This window comes from Oncorhynchus tshawytscha, linkage group LG22 (genome assembly GCF_018296145.1).
Source record: "Oncorhynchus tshawytscha isolate Ot180627B linkage group LG22, Otsh_v2.0, whole genome shotgun sequence".
NCBI lineage: Eukaryota > Metazoa > Chordata > Actinopteri > Salmoniformes > Salmonidae > Oncorhynchus > Oncorhynchus tshawytscha.
Window position 1 is genome coordinate 24,807,681 of NC_056450.1, and position 19,286 is coordinate 24,826,966.

The following is a 19,286-nucleotide window of genomic DNA, read 5'->3' on the forward strand; positions in this document are numbered from 1 at the left end:
ATGTTACTGTCCCACTACAATAACAAAAATACGTAAATACTTAATTTTGTTCTCTACCAATTCCAATAATACTTTTTTAAGACAGCTACTTCTGGGGATTGCCAATATGTCCGACCGGTGGCTATAAAGTATTTTAATGGCCAATACACAGCATCTGCAATCCAGGGTATGCATAGGTCATTGCCTACATCAGATGACAATTCTCCTAATATGGTGCTATTCCGGTGCTAGGACCCAGAGCTTCCCAGGCTTCCCCAGTGTGTAAACTCCAGAGACGAAAGAGGAAGCGAGACACCCCACTCTCTGTTATTTTCTGGTTAAATTAAAGTCAATGAACTAAGTAGGCCAGACCCAGCTGCTTTTGCATTGGTGTCTAAGGGAGACCGACCCCTTTAAGTAGACAAGAACTGACCATATTTTTCAATGGTAAACGGCTTGAGTGAACTATCTTTATTTATCCGCCATCTCGTAACCATTCACTTCCTCTTTCGGCTCGATTTCTTTCTCTTCTGTGATCATGGCTGCGCTCAAACACCAGCCATGTTTGCTCATTTGAAACCCAAAGGTTAGCGAATACTGTACCTGTTTTATTTACATAGCCTGTACCTACTTCAACCATATTTGTTCACTCGGATGATCAAAGACATCAGTGTCTTTGAAATCCAAGGATTACAAGGTTAGTCAGTTTTAATTACATTCTATGTCAAACTTTTGAGTGTGTGAGGGAGGATGATGCTTGCCTCACTATCTCAGGCGAATACAGCGAAAACAATGTGCGTTTATTAGCTTGGTGGCTAACAAAAGAGAAGCAGCCACTGTTTTAAGAACGTAAACAAAAACGATACTCCAAGACGACTGATGTTATTACTCTATATGTTTTAGTTATCATCACAAATGGTTATGAACACAGACCCGCTGTGACTATTATTAACTAGTTTTACTCAGCGTTGTAGCTAATGTCTGTTGTTGATTACTAGTGACGCTATTGTCAATAACCTTGAATTTAGCATGATCTAATAAGGGCCTAGATGTGTCAAATGTTATGTTGAAACGATCAGCAAATTCTACAATCGCCCGATTGTGTTAAATGTAGTTACATCTCAATAACGAACTCATTTGATGATTGTTTTTGATGCAGTGTACAGTAACGTTAGAAAGATATCAAATCAGATGCTAACCTAGCGCCGTATTGCTAACTAGATAACGTTAGATAGCTTACAGTAGGCCTACCGTTAGTTGGATATCACGTTAACCATCTGGTGGCGAGTTTTGAATGAACGCTAATTTAGCTAACTAGTCAATATATGAACTATAACAAAACGAAACATGTTTATGATTCCGCTCGTGCCGCTTCTTCTTCAATTCCACTACAAGCACTAACGTGGAGCCCTTTTGTTTTCGTTGAGTTTTAATAAACAACTGAATAGCGGGTATGGTTTGTTTTCTAGCTAGCTCATCAACTTCAACTGGACAAGTTAAATAGCGAGCTAGTGTAACCATGACACGCTATCATGAAAGACTGCTATAGCTAGTTTGCTGACAAGTTGTGTATTGGATGAGAGATTCAGGTCTATGCAGAGGGGCGATATCAGCAACAGCGCATGGTCACGTGTAGCAGAAAGCCTTGCTAGTAAGCAATGACAACCGAATCTAATTTTCTGTCGTTAGAAATTAGCTTATAAATGATTAACTACGGAAGTTGTCTGTTTTCAAATTGCAATTAAATATATATTTGTGACATTTCCAAGATTTGTGGTGAACTATCGAGCTAGCATAGCTTAATGAAACCAATGTTTTCAGCTAGCTAATGTTAGTTAGCTCTTAATGCTAATATTATGCGTTTATCGTGGGATGGATGTTGACAAACGCAGTTAAACGTTGGGTTTACGAACAGGCAGACGTTTTGTACAATATGTAGCTACTTGTTGAAAACCACGATATACCTTTTTCAATGTATAGCTAGATTTCTTGAAAACATGTCTCGCAGACCAAAATATTGTCGTTCCCCCGCTGTCAAAACGGGTTCGCTATGCTTTAACGTGGCGTTCATTGTTCATGAGTGTGCTGGCCAGAGCATCCCATCTGCTGCTCTAACTGCGACATGTTGTGGGAGTGCAACGTTTGTGGTGTCGTCCTCAACGTGTCATCATTCATAGCCATCTTCAGGCTTGCCAACGCCTGCAGTTGTAACAATGCATGTTTGTGTATGGATCTAGATTTATTATTTATTCAAAAAATAATTATTTATTTGATGTGCAGGGTCAAATACTTTTTCCTGGTTTATTTATTGTTTTTCTTCATGACTTGTTGTCTTTGCTACCTGTTTTTCAGATGGAGGCGAACAACCATTTCAACTATGGCACCCACTCCTCTGTGTCTGTTAACTCAGGACTGAAACTCTCCTCAGGGGATTCTGTCTATACCAATGGGTCCTCCATGAGTTTCCCTCAGCAGGAGAAGAGTGAGTACAGACCCAATTTTCTGTGGCTACTCTGCCTCTATTTCTATGGTGAACAAAAATATAAACACTATGTAAAGTGTTGGTCCCTTGTTTCATGAGCTGTAATAAAATATCCCAGATATGTTCCATACACACTAAAAAGTATTTCTCTCAAATGTTGTGCACTATTTTTGTTTACATGCCTGTTAGGCAGCATTTCTCCTTTTCCAATATAATCAATCTACCTGCCAGGTGTGGCATATCAAGAATCTGGTTAAACAGTGTGTTCATTGCACAGGTGCACCTTGTGCTGGGGACAATAAAAGGCCATTCGAAAATGTGCAGTTTTGTAACAAAACACAATGCGATAGATGTCTGAAGTTTTGAGGGAGCCAGCAATTGGCATGCTGACTGCAGGAATGTCCACCAGAGCTGTTGCAAGATAATTTAATGTTAATTTCTCTACCATAAGCCACCTCCAACGTCATTTTAGAGAATTTGGCAGTATGTCCAACTGGCCTCACAACCGCAGACCATGTGTAACTACACCAGCCTAGGACCACCACATCTGGCTTCTTTACCTGCAGGATTTCTGAGACCAGCCCACCGGACGGACAGCTGATGAAACTGAGGCGTATTTCTGTCTGCAAAAAAGCTCTTTTGTAGGGAAAAACTAACTGATTGGCTGGGCCTGGTTCCTGAGTGGGTGGGACCACGCCCACCCATGACTGCTCCCCTGCCCAGTCATGTGAAATCCACAGATTAGGGCCTAATGCATTTGTCAATTGAGTGATTTCCTATAAACTGGAACCCAGTAAAAATGTTTAAATTATTGCATGTTGCGTTTTTATATATTTAAGTGTATATCAATAACTGATTTAAATGAATATCGCTCTGCCCCAGTCTTTTCACCTTATAATTAGCAAGAGATTGTATCTAACTCTAGAGAAGGTTTTTGGTGCATAAGCAATTAATTAATGTAACCTCACACCTCAAATTTTCTAGAGAATTTATGATTGTGCAGGATGCATGATGTGTGAATTGAACACACTGAAAAATGAATTATCTGACCCGTCTTCTCTTACTCTTGTCCCTGACCACCTTTGCAGATATGAACGGCGAAATGAATGTGAATGGCAGCACTACTGTAATTGGGTCCAGTGTGTCTGGCTCCCAACCTCCAACAGCCCCATACCCTCATATGAGCAACCACCACCACCAGAGTAGCATGGGCTACGACTACCTGTGGGGAGGACAGCCACAATACAGCCCAGCCATGAGCTTGTCTCCTGGGCATGGCATGCACCAGAAGCAGCCTCCCACTGGGGTGATGCAGCAACAGAGCCAGCAGCATTTCCAGGGTCACGGACAGTACCAACTGAACGGGGGCATGCCTGGGTCCCGTCAGCCCCCCGTGGTGCCACCCCCAAACATGAATCTTACAGGGGGCCAGTACTGGAACAGGGTTAACCCGGGGCAACAGCAGAGCAGCACAGCCATGGCAATGGGGTATAACTCGCAGAGCGTGTACGGGGCCTACCAGAGCCAGGTGCACCCTGGGATTGCACCCTCACAGCATCACCAGCAGCAGCCTCCACAGCCACCCCCTCACCAACAGACACAGCAACACCACCACCAGCAGCAGCAACCTCAGCACTACAGCATGGTGTCCAACGGGATTCCCTACTACCAGCACCAGCCCCAGCACCCACCTCTTCCCGCTCCACAACCTCAGGCTCAGATGATGCCCCCTACCTCCCAGAATTTCACCCCTCCACGGGGAAGCCCCCAGCACCACCAGATGGGCCGGGGGGGCACAGGCAGCCCCCTCCCCATGGCGGTGTCTTCTGTCCCCATGATGTCACCCTCGACAATGGCGGATAGTGGATCGCCCCAGAGCCAGACCAGGGAGAAGAGTCCCCATGGTGGTTCTGTAGCGATGCCAGCTGTCATGCAAGGTGAGATGCACATATTTACACAGGTTTCAAGTCTTCTGAGTAACCTAACCCCTTCTATTTTTATAGCACAGAAGAAGTTTCATTTTCATATTTCTGTGGTCGCTAAATACAGTATCTGTAGAAACAGCGCCATGTATTACAAGTGTTTGAAATTCCTGTTTCAAAGCAATTTTTCTTTTCAATGACTCAACTCTTTCAATTAGGCCTTATCTGCTAAATTACTAATCAGTGTCTCAGCTGTCAGTAATTGAATTCACTAAGCAGATTTTTTTAATGTCAACACTGTCAACTGGTTCCATGACAGAACTGAAACCGTGTTTGCATATTCTGTCATCTCAGCTTGATAAGAGACATTTTCTGACGAGAGGACATTTTTTGTGGAAAGGAATAAGGATGTGTCAACTGGATTCCTTCTAACATAGGTTACAGTATGGACAAGTCCCAAAAAGTTCAGGAAAGTCACCTCTTGCAGTGGTTTGAGATGTAGGCTTATCTATAGGTCATTCATTGTTCCTGTTTGACTGTAGTTAGCTCTCCATGTCAGAGAACCTTACTTGTTTCCTGGTTTGGACCCTGGCCTGTATCTCCTGAGAGAAATCATGTTGTAAATCTCACCTCACATATTTCCTGATTCTCAACCACTGTAGTCAGGTGTAGCTCACCTCAATTTAGTGTGCACCACAATACATAGCGAAAAACTCCTGGCCCTTGATACAGGCAATATTTTTATTGTCATCTCACTGAAGTGGAACGCTGGCATGCATAAGATAGTCGACAAGGTGTTTTATAAAAGATCCATCTGCTCTTCAGATTCCCTCCTTTGAATTGCCTTGCCGCTGCTGTCTTTTGTTCTTGTCATTTCTAATGGTCTGACTGTTTTGTGTTCCCTAGGGCGGATGAGTGAAGCGTTTAAGGATGTGGATAAAGGCTACATTGGGATGGAGAGGACGTCTGTCGCCCAGCGGCTGCCTAAAAGCGACAGCTACCCTCCCAAGCCCCCTGGACCTCCCATGGGGCCCACCAGTGACTACTGCCAGCGCTCCAAGCAGCCAATGGCCCAGCAACATGAAATGACTACCTTAGCGAGGGAGTCTGCGCTGCCTGAGCCTCCACACTCGATGTCGGCGCCTCCCCCTGTGGTTTCCATACCTCCTTCAGCTAAGGCAGCAACCCCTCCTACGGTCTCTGCACCTCCTGCAGTGTCTATGGCTCATATGAGTGCCTCAGGGCCTCCTGTTGTTTCATCTTCCTCCGTTACTTCTACGCCTCCCCGAAACTCAGCTCTTCCCATGTCCTCTGCTCCTTCTCCCCCTGTGCTCGGGCCTCCTCCCAGGCTGTCGTCGCCTCCTCTGATGTTACAAGGCCTAAGACCTTTTCCAGTGACTGTGTCCACACTTCCATCAGTCGTATCACCTCCCTCCTCATTGTCTGCACCTCCTCCTAAGCCATCTGCTCTTTCTCCTTTACTGGACAAATCCTCTAGACCTCCATCTGTGACTGCTCCCAATCCAGTCAGTGCTCGTCCCCCAGTGTCTGTGGCACATCAGACTGCTCACACTACATCTACACCTCCTGCAGTGGTCTCGACTTCTACCATGGTGTCTGCTCTCCCGCACTCCATGTCTGTGCCTATCCCCGCTCTTCAACAGATGGTCCAAGGATCCAGACTACCTCCTCTGACTTCTTCTCCCCCTGCTTTATTTGGAGCACCTCGAGAAACGTTTTGGACTTCGTCATCAATGTCTGCATCTGCTCCTTCCCCAGCGGTGTCTACTCCCTCGGTGGCAGTCATGGCACCTCCCTCAGCAGTGTCCAGGCCTCATTCGGCAGTCAATTCACGTTCTATATCAGTGTCCTCACTTTCTCAATCAGTGTCTACTTGTCCCCTAGCAGTTTCTGCCCCTCCCGCAGTGTCTGTAGTGTCCTCCTTTCCAAAGGAGGTGTCTATGCCTCCTCTAACAGTCCAAGGCCCTAGAGCTCTACCTTTGTCTGGACCTCCTCCTCTCACATCCCAAACCTCCAGAGCTCCTCCATTGTCTGAGTCACCTGCCTTGATGTCTGTGCCTCTTGCAGTGATGACTGCTCCTCTTGCGGTACCTTCTGCACCTCCACTATCCGCCCCTGCTCCTCCACAAGCTCCTAAACGGATGGTTCCCCCAGAGCCAGAGGAGCGATGCATGGGGAACATGAAGTACATGGGGAACATGAAGGATCCCTCTGTAGAAGCAGACAGAGTCAAAACGTCATCAAAGATTGATTCCGCAGGGTCTCCGACTCGTCAATGTGAAAAACACTCAATCAAACCCCTCACAGTTATTCCTGGGACGACACTGCACCCCAAGAACCAAGAGGACTCCCCTGGGGACCAAGTTTGTGCTGAGAAAAATGACACCACCCCGATGAGTGGTGCAGACATTCCCCTGGAGAAGAGAAGTCTGGATGACATCTGTGTGACGGATGAGTCAACAGTTGATGAGTCTTTTGACGAGTCCTTGCAGGCGGAGTCCATACGCCTCGACAGCACCCATATGGAAGACCTCAGCCTCACTGAGGAAGATGACATCAGTAACAACTCGTCATTTGACGATGCCTCTCGGTTTGACGAAACTTCTAGACTTGACGATACCTCTCGCATGAATGACACATCTCGATTGGATGACATCTCCCGCGTAGATGGTGATAACTCTCTGTTTGACGATACCTCTCACACGGATGATGACACTTCCCGCTTTGACGACAGCTCTCGCATAGATGGCAACAAATCTCTATTTGACTACAGCGCTCGCATGGATGACAGCGCTCGCATGGATGACAGCACTCACGTGGAGGAAACATCACATGTTGGAGACACTACAATGGATAGCAGCTTCTCCTCTGTGGAGAACTCTAGGGAATTGACTCTGGATGATACCCAGACAGAGAACGTTTCTCGGGCAGAGGAGACCATGGACAGCTGCCTGAGCACCAAGGAGTCCATGCTGGAGTCCTCTCTGTACAACACCTCTCAGATGCAGGACTCCAGTGTTGACTTGTCCCAGAATGACATCTCTCGGTCAAGCTCAAATTGCCCTGCCAAACCAACCCCAGCCTACAAAGGTAAGATCCTTGCCATAGTTGATGTATGACAACCTATGTTTTTGTAATTAATTAGATTTTTGTGAGTCAGAATCTCCTGTTAAGTAAGATGTGTGGCAATCTAGAACTTTGCAAGAAAGAGTTGTGGGTTAGGTCTTGGAAATTATCACAGCCAACTATGGAAATACATATTTTGTCAACAAACAGTAACTCCGTTAATTTGATGTTGCTACACATTGACCATTAACCTTATGCCCTCTTGACACGGTCTGAAGGTGACCGTGAGGCGGAGGTCTGCGATATACCAGACTCCACTGGCACCACCAGCACCAAGGCCAGTGCTGCTACCATCATGGCACCACCTGTTATCATGGATAAAGGCAAGCACACAGCGGCGCTCAGTGCCCTGGTGGAAAGCCTGGTTGGAGCCCCGCTCCTGCCCCTAGGTGCCCCAGCCGTGCCCACGACTGGCCAAAAGACCAAAACACCAAGGAAACCCAGGAAGCCACGCACTCAAGCAGCCTCCATTCCCGGTAAACCAACTTCTCCTTTATCCCTTTTTTATCTGTGTAACTAATTAATTTTGAAAAAGGTAGTGTACAAACAAGGATTTCTGAAATTTCTTTTGTCACTCTCCAGTTCCGCAGGCCCCTGGGAAAGCCCAGCGGAAGTCTGCTATTAAAACTCCAAAGGTAGAGAAGATAAAGGTAGAGAGGAGGAAGAAGCTTGAGGTAGGAGAGAACAAGGAAAAGGGACCACCTAGAAAGAGAAAGAAGAAGATTGAACCAGTAGCAGCCACAGGAGAGCCTGAACATTCTGCTGAAGGCCTACTTCCTGGTCAAAGTGGACCAGTCACTACCATTGGTAAACCATGTCTGACCAGTGGCGAGACCCCACCAGTGATCAAACCCAAGAAAGTTAGAGTCAAGAAAGTAAGTGTTCTGGAGCCGAAGCCACACAAAATAGCAAAAATGGACATTGACACTAAACCCAATGATGATGACAATAACGTCAACGACGGCGACGACAGTTCCACTGCGGGTAATGAATGAGCAAACTACTTTAATACTGGAAATTATTGAAAAATGGTTACATATTTTTCAACTAGATATAGTTATAACCCAATGATTATAAACTCTAAACCAATGGCATTGTTGATGGATGAGTCAGTTGGTACTGATCTGATTAAACTATCTTTGTTCTTTGTACAGGTGACACTCCTAGAAGGAGGATAGCAACAGAGGAGCAAGTCTACTTCCCTCTGCTCCACGGGTAATGATACATACACTCTGATTTATACAGTTTATGGAGCGAGAAGTCCCCCTTAATTAGGCTTTTCTGTGCCAAATACTTCTAGTGTGTGGAAAGTGCAGAAGGTTTATGTTCACCCATAAATACAAAACCCCTCAGTTTCATCCTTCTATTCTAGGCCCACTGCATGGATACTATGTGCTGCTTTTACTCTGTTGAATGTGGTTCTTAACTGACTTTCTATTGATCTGTGCTTTAGCTGGAGGAGGGAGATCCGGGTCAAGAAGAATGAGGACCGACTCAAGGGCGAGACCTGGTACTACAGCCCCTGTGGGAGGAGGATGAAGCAGTTTCCCGAAGTCATCAAGGTAAATGGCCCTGAGTTACAGTAAAACCTCACCACAGGAGCCATTTTGGCACAACATAATCTTACTGTCAATTTATTGTGTGAGACACGAGAGAACTTCAGCAGCTTTAAATAGCCCTTGATACAATGGGTTTTCTTTACCTCAGGACATTTACCACATCAGACAGACACTTATTTTGGGTGAGAGATTGACTGTGACCATCTAAATTAAGAGACCATGGAGAGGCCATGTTTTTAGCATACAGGCATAACTGTAGCTGCATTTGATCCCATATAATCAACCCATCATTTGCTCATACTGTGCGTGGATGACTCGGTGACCTATGACCTGTATTTTTCCATGTTCCTCTGCTCTGATGCCACTGACTGACGATCCTGTTCTCCCTCAGTATCTGAACAGGCACCAGGACACTGCTGTGACCAGGGAACACTTCAGTTTCAGCCCCCGCATGCCCGTAGGAGACTTCTACGAGGAGAGGGACTCCACTGAGGTGTGTGAATTTATTGTATTTGCTGACAGATCTTTCATCATAAATACCTACAGTAATAACTCGATGCACACTGTCAGTGTAATATCATAAAACACATTTCCCATAAACCTTTTCATATGATCTCTTCCAGGGAGTGAAATGGTGCCTACTGGCCAATGAGGAGGTGCCCTCCATGATCATGGCCATCACAGGCCGACGTGGCCGACCTCCAAACCCTGACAAAGAGATGCCCCGGCCCCGAGCTCGTCGTACCAAGGGTGGGCCAGTCCGAAAGCCCGGGAGGCCGCCCAAACCCAAGATGGTGGACCTGCTGAGCAAGGTGGACGCCAGAATGCTGAAGAGGCTAGAGGCCAAGGGTGAGTGGAGGTCATAGCCTGGCGATATGAGTCTGTGTTCACTGGTTGGAAAGTAAGCTCCTGTACAGACTTATTCAATGGCACAAAATAATCAGCCATGTAATATTGTAGAATCTGTCTGCATCAAAAAACTTCAATTAGGTTGGATTTTGTAGTCTCCAATGTAAACGTGTTTATCTAATTTTAGATGGTCTGACTGAGGAGGACAAGGAGAAACTTGTCAAAATCAAGAAGAAAATGAAGAGAAAGGTACGGTATACTAAGCATCAAAATCTGAAGACGTGTTGTAACATTACATGTTGGTGGTGTATCCAACACACTTAAGTCAAATGGTTCCATTCCTCTCTTCTAGGCAAGGATGAAAAGAAAGGAGGATAACAAGAATAAAAAGATCCGACAGGAGAAAAAGCAAGCGAAGGTAAGGCATATTTCTATATATTTTTGTTGTTGTTGACCAAAGCAATAATCGGCCACACTCTATTTAACAAACCCCTCTTACCCTCTGTTCAGCTGGACAAGGAGACCAAGGAGGTGAAGGCTGAACCAGCCAACCAGGAGGCCTCACAGCCGGCCCCACTACAGCCACCCGCCCCTGAGCCCAAGAAGCGCGGCCCTAGGAAGAAGGTTGAGGTGCCGCCACCGGTTGTGGAGACTGACCAGGAGAGGTTGGCCAAGGGGAAAAGGGTGCTGGGGGCCAGGAGTAAGGCCAAGGCCCTGGCTGCGGCCCAGGCAGAGGCGGAGGCTGCGGCCCAGGCAGCCCTGGCAGCTAAGAAGCAGGTGGAGAGGAGGGCCCAGGCCCAGAGACGGCTGGAGGAGAGGAGGAGACAGCAGATGATCCTGGAGGAGCTGAAGAAGCCCACTGAGGACATGTGTCTCACAGACCACCAGCCCCTTCCGGAGCTGTCTCGGATCCCTGGCTTGGTTCTTTCTGGTGTGGCCTTCTCCCACTGCCTGACTGTGGTGGAGTTCCTGTACAGCTATGGCAAGGTGCTGGGCCTCCACATCCCCACTGATGTGCCTAGCCTCAGCACCCTGCAGGAGGGCCTCCTGGGCCTGGGAGACAGTCAAAGCGAGGTCCAGGATCTGCTCATAAAGCTGGTGGAGGCCGCACTACACGACCCAGGCCTGCCACCCTACTACCAGGTGTGTGTTGTTGACTGTATGGAGATAGTTTTGGAGATAGGTGTTCCTGAATATTTGTTTGACAAAGCGCTGTCTCCATGTAGACATTTTACTGTTAGCTATAGTTTACCAATTAAAAAATGTATTTAGCTGTATGTTACATGTAAACTCTAGTTCATCAGATTTACCTAGTTCAATTTCTTAAATCCCCCTCTTTCTCTCCCTCCAGTCGGTGAAGATCCTAGGGGAGAAGCTGGTGGACCTGGAGCTGACTCGCAGCACAGTGTCTGAGGGCCTGAGGATCTTCTTGGAGTCCCATGGCTTTGACATGGAGGTGTGCAACGTGCTGCGGACCAAGACCTTCCTCACCCTCAACCCTGACACCAAGGCTGCCATCCTGGGCTTCCTGGTGGAGGAGCTCAACGGCAGCAACATTGTCATAAGGTCAGGATGACAATACACAGAGAGAAACTAAGGAGTTAATAACCACCATATCCTAAGTATGATGCAAATATATTTTACAGCAAAAATGTGTCAAAAGAAACCCCTTCTGGAAAGGATATCCCACTTTTAAAGTAAACCCTGTTTGTATTGTTTTGCATTGCAGTGAGATTGACAACACACTGGAAAACAGGGCTACTTACAGGAAGAACAAGTGGATCATCGAGGGGAAATTGCGCAAGTAAGACCAGTCACAGCTCCTTGAATTTAGATTTGTTTTAGTTTGTGGAAGGAGAGTGTTATATCACTGGGGTTTTATGTGTGTGATCTCCCAGACTGAAGGCAGCTCTAGCACGGCGTACGGGGCGGTCTGAGGAGGAGCTCTATCTAGAGGAGAGGAGGCGCAGTGCCAGGGTGGCAGAGGAGGAGAACCTCAGTCTGGAAGAGAGCGGTGGCCCCATGGAGAGGGGCAGCCGCCGCCGCACACCCAAGGAGGAGCCCAAACTGAATGAAGTGCGTGTGTGTGTTTGTGTCAATCTCAATGTGTTGGTGAGGATGTCTGTATTATACTCACCAAATGTCCTTTCCACAGACTGACAGCCCCGCCAATGCCAGCATTCCAGAGTTGGAGAGGCAGATCGATAAGCTAACCAAGGTAAGGCATTAATTTTGTTCTTCTGTAGTGTCTTTTCTATCAGTGTAACTACATTGTGTTCACAGTTCTGAGTTGTTTTGTTTGAGGAAAATGTCACCCTACATGACCAAAAGTATGTGGACACCTGCACATCATTGCTCCCCCATATAACAGTCTCCACTCTTCTGGAAAGGCTTTCCACTACATGGTGTAACATTGCTGCGGGGATGTTCAGCCGCAATGGAAGCAAGTCGACTGGCAGGCCAGTCAAGTTCTTCCACACCGATCTCGACAAACCGAGATCTGGACCTCGCTTTGTGCACGGGGACATTGTCATGCTGTAACAGGGAAGGGCCTTCCCCAAACTGTTGCAACAATCGTCTGGAATGTCATTGTATGCTGTAGCATTAATATTTCCCTGCACTCTAACTAAGGGGCCTAGCGCGAATCATGAAAAATCAGCCCCAGACCATTATTTATCCTCCACCAAACTTTACAGTTGGCACTGTGCATTAGGGTAGGTAGCGTTCTCCTGGCATCCGCCAAACCCAGATTTGTCCGTCAGACTGCCATATGGTGAAGCTTGATTTATCACTCCAGAGAACGCCTTTCCACTGCTCCAGAGTCCAATGGCGGCGAGCTTTACTCCACTCCAGCAGACGCTTAACGTAGGGATAGGCGTCCCGTCAACAGGACAGTTATAAATCAGATTTTAGAGAAACGACAAATGTCGGGTCATATGTGTCTTATATCGGCTGAAAGCTTAAATTCTTGTTAATATAACTGCACTGTCCAATTTACAGTAGCTATTGCTGCAAATAAATGCCATGCTATTGTTTGAGAGCTCCTAACAACAAAACACCTTTTTTCACTGCGATAGGTTTGATAAATTCACCGCTGAAGGTGAAATGTGTACTTAAATCAGAACTAGTTTTCAGAATTGTATCATCCAAAGGGTCCCAGACATAACATGAAGTGTCATTTTGTTAGATAAAATACTTTTTCATATCCTGCACGTTTGATTTTGTATTTCCACTCGTTCAATTTGCAAAGAAAGGAATCTGTGGAAATCTAACCCGAAATGTTGTTTCAACCAGTTAAATCACATTTGTATTTATTCCTCCGAGATCCTAGAACGTAACCAGACTTCACTATATAATTAGGAGTGTACTATATCCTATAGGACACCACGTTTTTGTTTTTGGTTTTGTAGTCTACCAGATCTATTGTGTTGGTTTTTGTCTTTTGTATTTTCTTCGACCAGATAGATTGTGTTATAATCTCCTCCATTCAATTCACATTTCCACAAACCTCAGTGTTTCCTTTCAAATGGTACCAAAAATATGCGTATCCTTGCTTCAGGGCCTGAGCTACAGGTAGTTAGATTTGGGTATGTAATTTTAGGTGAAAATTGAAAACGCGCTTCATCACTCGGTGGTCCCATTCTGTGATCTTGTGTGACCTACCATTTTGCGGTTGAGCCGTTGTTGCTCCTAGGTGGTTCCACTTCACAATAACAGCACTTACAATTGACCAGGGCAGAAATTTGATGAATTGACTTGTTGGAAAGGTGGCATCCTGTGACGGTGCCACAATGAACTGCGCTCTTGAGTAAGGCCATTCTACTGCCAAGGTTTGTCTATGGAGATTGCATGGCTGTGTGCTTGATTTTTATACACCTGTCAGTAACGGGTGTGGTTGAAATAAACAAATCCACTAATTTGAAAGGGTGTCCACATACTTTTGTGTGTATGTGTGTGATATATATATGTATTTTTTTTCTTTTTTCTCCTCCACAGCGACAGGTGTTTTTCCGTAAGAAGCTGCTCCAGTCCTCCCACTCCCTGCGGGCGGTGTCTCTGGGCCAGGACCGGTTCCGCCGGAGATACTGGCTCCTGCCCCACCTGGGAGGGGTGCTGGTGGAGGGGCCTGAGGAGATCCTAGGTGAGTTGCAGAGCAACTGCCCTCAACCCTCTGCTAGACATCTTTTTATTGACTCTAAACATATCCATCCTCTCTGTCTGTTAGCGACAGAAGATATCCTGGTGAAGGAGGTGCCTGTCACTCTTCTGAAGAGGGAACCCAAAGTGGAGGAGAAGCCCACTACCACCCCTGCCCCTCCCGCTTCCTCTCCCCAGTCCCAGACCTCCTTGCCCCCTAAAGGGGACCCTCTCCCCGGCACCGCCTCTCTTATGAGCAGTCCCAGGGCCCGGGGTCGCCCCCGCAAGATCAAACCAGAGGTGGAGCTACACCTCCGCACCGCCAAGTGTCGCCGCCGTCGCCGTAGCAGCAAGTCCGGCGGGGAGGAGTTGGGGCCAGGCGTTTCCCCGGAGACCACCACCACCAATGGAACAGAAGACCTCACTCAGTCCACTTTCAGTAACTGTCCCAGCCAATTGCAGGGCGCCTTAACCAACGGGACGGAGCCAATAACAGGGACGGGACCTAAAGGCAGACTACCAGAGGATAGCGTGAAAGAGATGGCGGAGAAACAGGGGCAGTGGTTCAACCTGCTGCCAAAACAGCCTTGTGACAAAACCTCTCTGACAGAACCTCAGACCCCCCCCAGCAAGCCGCCCAAACGCCTCCCTCTGACCCCCAGCACCCTGCCCGCCCTTGCTGCTCCACTGCTGCAGGTGATTCCCCCTCAGCCCCCTGCACTCACTTCAGGACCCTCATGGGAGAGAACACTCAGCATGTTCAACAGTAGTAACTTATGTTTTCTTCATCAAAGAAGATTTTTTTTATCTCTTATTAAACTATCTTTCTCCCTCTCTCCAGTCTGTACCAGACCCCATACCCCAGGTGACCCCCAGCCCAGCCAAACCAGGGCGCAGGCGGAGGAGGGGCGGCAGTCCCGCCCGCAGGGTTGGTGCTAGAGCGGCTGCAGCTAAGCGTCGTGGCCGCCCTTCTTCCACACTCTTCCAGGAGATAGAGCAACAGTACTTCACTCAGCTCGTGGTCAAGCCCATTCCAGCATGTAAGCCATTGAGTTCAATCCTTTAAAAAAATTTTTTTTACACGTGCTATTAAACTACCTATGGATTATCCAATATCATCTGTAGTGTCTGACGATGACACTTGTCAGCAATGTAAACATAATGCAATTTGAGCTGCGGATTTGGCTTACATGATTATGTATGGTTATCCGAAGTAGCCAAACTCTTATACAAGATCTAATCATATGCTTATGTGTGGTTAGCCGATTATGGCTAGCATGGTTTGCTAACGTGCAATGCTATAGGTGTGATGCTGGTGTCAAGTGTGTGTGTTGCTGTTGTTTTGTTAGCAATGGTGCGTGGCTGGTGGTGGATAAAGGAGCCTGAGGACCTGACGGCCACCCTGCAGGCCCTGCACCCACGAGGCATCCGGGAGAAGGTGCTCCACAAACACTTGGCCAAACACATGGAGTACCTGGCTGAGGTCTGCACACGGCCCATCAACGGTGAGTCAGTGAGCACTGGTCAGGAAAAGATGGGGATATGAAAAGTCATAGTGTGTCAGATTTGGTTGTTTCATAGTGAAGCTGCTTTGGACATCAATGGGACTTTAAAGAAGTATGTTGTTGTAATGAATGGAAATGGGATGATGACACTTTCCTTGTCCTTTTTTCTCTTCTGTCTATCTCTCTATTCTATCTATCTCTATCCCCTTCCCCTTGCATCTCCCTTCTCTTCGTCCCCCCGTCAGACCCTATATTCCAGGTGAAGGTGAAGGAGGGAGAGGCCCTGCTAGAGTCCCTGCAGCAGCCATGGCAGGTCCAGGAGCGGGCCCTGGAGACAGACGTCGGAGCCCTCCGCTGGGTGGAGGACCTGGAGCAGAGGGTCATTGCCGCCGACCTGCACCTCAAGGTGAGACGCCAGGGGGACAGAGGGGCCCTGTCTCAATAGTCTAAAGTTTCTTTCTATCCCTACTGGCATCCCCTCATCTGCACTGCTCTGGAAACACAGATAGTGGAGAGTTGATCCTGAAATACATTTCCGTCATATCATCCCCAAATTTACCGCCTTTTCAGATCTGTGCAGACCAAGGCAAGGAGGACACTTTAGACTGTTGAGATGCACACAGGGATGCATGGGTAGGGTGGGTGCCTGGTAGTTTGTAAAGTAAGTTGGGTTCGAAATGTCTAGAGCTTGTCAGTTTATATTTTGTCGTTTTTTTTCTGTTTATTTTTTACTATGGCTGCAGTTGCACTGAATGTCCAGAGGGTGACGTAGGTGGCATGTGCTGCTGCAGTTTGTACAGTGACCGTGTCCCCCTCCTGGCATTGTCATACAAAAACAGGGAAACTTTTCACACTCATCACATCATATGTCCATTACTTATATTTCAAGATGGCTCCTCAGAATGGAAGAAGCGACACTGACAATAACATGGAAACGCCAGCCGCAGGATTCCAGGTACAAACCAGGTTTTCGATCTACAATTCACACATCCTCACCCTTCTTTTGGATCTGCAATCTTTCACAAGTCTTCATGTTTCCCTTTTAAGAATGATTTTTGTCACCTCCTAAAATTTAAAAGGAGATGCTGTGTCTGAAATCTGTCTTGTCTACTACTTAAACTGCATACTCTGTACTACATACTATTTGGAACATACTTTTAAGTAAAAGCGGATACAGTAGTCAACGACTAGGCTCATCCTACTGAGAATACGTTATCAATGTGCAATTATGTTCTGCCATTTTTTAATTTTGGTGCAATGCGATTATCAGCTGTTGTCACACACGTGTCTGGAAAGATGATTCTCTTCAGCGAATTCTACTAAATGAAAAGCCAAAATGAGTATGACACCCTGTCATTTAATGCATACAATTTTTTTGAAATGTCACATACTATAAAAAAAAAATGGTATGCCTACTATTTAGATTGCAAGTACAGGTATTCAGACACAGCCAGTGTGTCTAGAGTTGTCACATCAACACTCCTGCTCCTAACACTGTTTGAAATAAGCGCTCTCTGTGTTCCTTATATTCACCCAACCTCTGGTTTTTAGGGGGCTGCTTTTAGATTTTGAAAATAGTTTTGGCTTAAAAAATGTATCATTTGATGTCTGTACTCACTTACCTTACCTCACCTCGCCCACCTTACCTCACCTCGCTTACCTTACCTCACCTCGCCCACCTTACCCACCTTACCTTACCTTACCCACCTTACCTTACCCAACTTACCTTGCCTCACCTCGCTTACCTCACCTCGCCCACCTTACCTTACCCAACTTACCTTACCTCACTTCGCTTACCTTACCCACCTTACCTTACTCACCTCACCCACCTTACCTTACTCACCTCACCCACCTTACCTTACCTCACCTCGCCCACCTTACCTTACCTCACCTCGCCCACCTCACCTTACCTCACCTCGCCCACCTCGCCCACCTTACCTCACCTCGCCCACCTTACCTCACCTCGCCCACCTTACCTCACCTCGCCCACCTTACCTCACCTCGCCCACCTTACCTCACCTCGCCCACCTTACCTCACCTCGCCCACCTTACCTCACCTCACCTCGCCCACCTTACCTCACCTCGCCCACCTTACCTCACCTCGCCCACCTTACCTCACCTCGCCCACCTTACCTCACCTCGCCCACCTTACCTTACCCAACTTACCTTACCCAACTTACCTTACCCAACTTACCTTACCTCACTTCGCTTACCTTACCCACCTTACCTCGCCCACCTTACCTTACTCACCTCGCCCACCTTACCCACCTTACCTTACCTCGCCCACCTTACCCACCTTACCTTACTTACCTTACCTACCTTACCTTACCTCACCTCGCCCACCTTACCTTACTCGTCTCGCCCACCTTACCTTACTCGTCTCGCCCACCTTACCTTACCTTACCTTACTCGTCTCGCCCACCTTACCTTACTCGTCTCGCCCACCTTACCTTACTCGTCTCGCCCACCTTACCTTACTCGTCTCGCCCACCTTACCTTACTCGTCTCGCCCACCTTACCTTACTCGTCTCGCCCACCTTACCTTACTCGTCTCGCCCACCTTACCTTACTCGTCTCGCCCACCTTACCTTACTCGTCTCGCCCACCTTACCTTACTCGTCTCGCCCACCTTACCTTACTCGTCTCGCCCACCTTACCTTACTCGTCTCGCCCACCTTACCTTACTCGTCTCGCCCACCTTACCTTACTCGTCTCGCCCACCTTACCTTACCTTACTCGTCTCGCCCACCTTACCTTACCTTACTCGTCTCGCCCACCTTACCTTACCTTACTCGTCTCGCCCACCTTACCTTACCTTACTCGTCTCGCCCACCTTACCTTACCTTACTCGTCTCGCCCACCTTACCTTACCTTACTCGTCTCGCCCACCTTACCTTACCTTACTCGTCTCGCCCACCTTACCTCACCCAAGGTGGGCGAGACGAGTAAGGTAAGGTAAGGTGGGCGAGGTGAGGCAAGTCGGGTAAGGTAAGGTGGGTGAGGTGAGGCAAGGTAAGGTGGGCGAGGTGAGGCAAGGTAAGGTGGGCGAGGTGAGGCGAGGTAAGGTGGGCGAGGTGAGGCGAGGTAAGGTGGGCGAGGTGAGGTGAGGTAAGCAAGGTGGGCGAGGTGAGGTAAGTCGGGTAAGGTGGGTAAGGTGAGGCAAGGTGGGCAAGGTGGGCAAGGTAAGGTGGGCGAGGTGAGGTGAGTCAGGTAAGGTGGGCGAGACGAGTCAGGTAAGGTGGGCGAGACGAGTCAGGTAAGGTGGGCGAGACGAGTCAGGTGGGCGAGACGAGCCCACCTTACCTTACCTGACTCGTCGAGCCCACCTTACCTTACCTGACTCGTCGAGCCCACCTTACCTTACCTGACTCGTCTCGCCCACCTTACCTTACCTTACCTTACCTGACTCGTCTCGCCCACCTTACCTTACCTTACCTGACTCGTCTCGCCCACCTTACCTTACCTGACTCGTCTCGCCCACCTTACCTTACCTGACTCGTCTCGCCCACCTTACCTTACCTGACTCGTCTCGCCCACCTTACCTTACCTGACTCGTCTCGCCCACCTTACCTTACCTGACTCGTCTCGCCCACCTTACCTTACCTGACTCGTCTCGCCCACCTTACCTTACCTGACTCGTCTCGCCCACCTTACCTTACCTGACTCGTCTCGCCCACCTTACCTTACCTGACTCGTCTCGCCCACC

General features: G+C 47.8%; 1 protein-coding gene across 3 annotated transcripts in view; it reads left to right on the forward strand.

The window, feature by feature from the left end:
* Positions 1-425: 425 nt before the first annotated feature.
* LOC112221560 (bromodomain adjacent to zinc finger domain protein 2A) overlaps positions 426-19,286 on the forward strand; it is a 32,160-nt gene continuing 13,299 nt past the window's right edge. Inside the window, exons 1-23 of one of the 3 annotated variants that reach the window (XM_042303967.1) lie at positions 426-676; positions 2,332-2,461; positions 3,550-4,398; positions 5,290-7,494; positions 7,749-8,006; positions 8,113-8,514; positions 8,685-8,745; positions 8,984-9,092; positions 9,481-9,582; positions 9,713-9,938; positions 10,126-10,187; positions 10,291-10,356; positions 10,449-11,081; positions 11,290-11,504; positions 11,668-11,742; positions 11,837-12,014; positions 12,094-12,156; positions 13,935-14,079; positions 14,164-14,771; positions 14,917-15,115; positions 15,425-15,580; positions 15,826-15,986; positions 16,470-16,535. In XM_042303967.1, coding sequence (XP_042159901.1) covers positions 2,332-2,461; positions 3,550-4,398; positions 5,290-7,494; positions 7,749-8,006; positions 8,113-8,514; positions 8,685-8,745; positions 8,984-9,092; positions 9,481-9,582; positions 9,713-9,938; positions 10,126-10,187; positions 10,291-10,356; positions 10,449-11,081; positions 11,290-11,504; positions 11,668-11,742; positions 11,837-12,014; positions 12,094-12,156; positions 13,935-14,079; positions 14,164-14,771; positions 14,917-15,115; positions 15,425-15,580; positions 15,826-15,986; positions 16,470-16,535 — 6,969 coding nt within the window. In that variant the 5' untranslated portion in view covers positions 426-676. Of the gene's footprint in view, positions 677-2,331; positions 2,462-3,549; positions 4,399-5,289; positions 7,495-7,748; positions 8,007-8,112; positions 8,515-8,684; positions 8,746-8,983; positions 9,093-9,480; positions 9,583-9,712; positions 9,939-10,125; positions 10,188-10,290; positions 10,357-10,448; positions 11,082-11,289; positions 11,505-11,667; positions 11,743-11,836; positions 12,015-12,093; positions 12,157-13,934; positions 14,080-14,163; positions 14,772-14,916; positions 15,116-15,424; positions 15,581-15,825; positions 15,987-16,469; positions 16,536-19,286 lie in introns of those variants that run through there. The other 2 variants (XM_042303968.1, XM_042303969.1) reach the window with 2 other exon arrangements.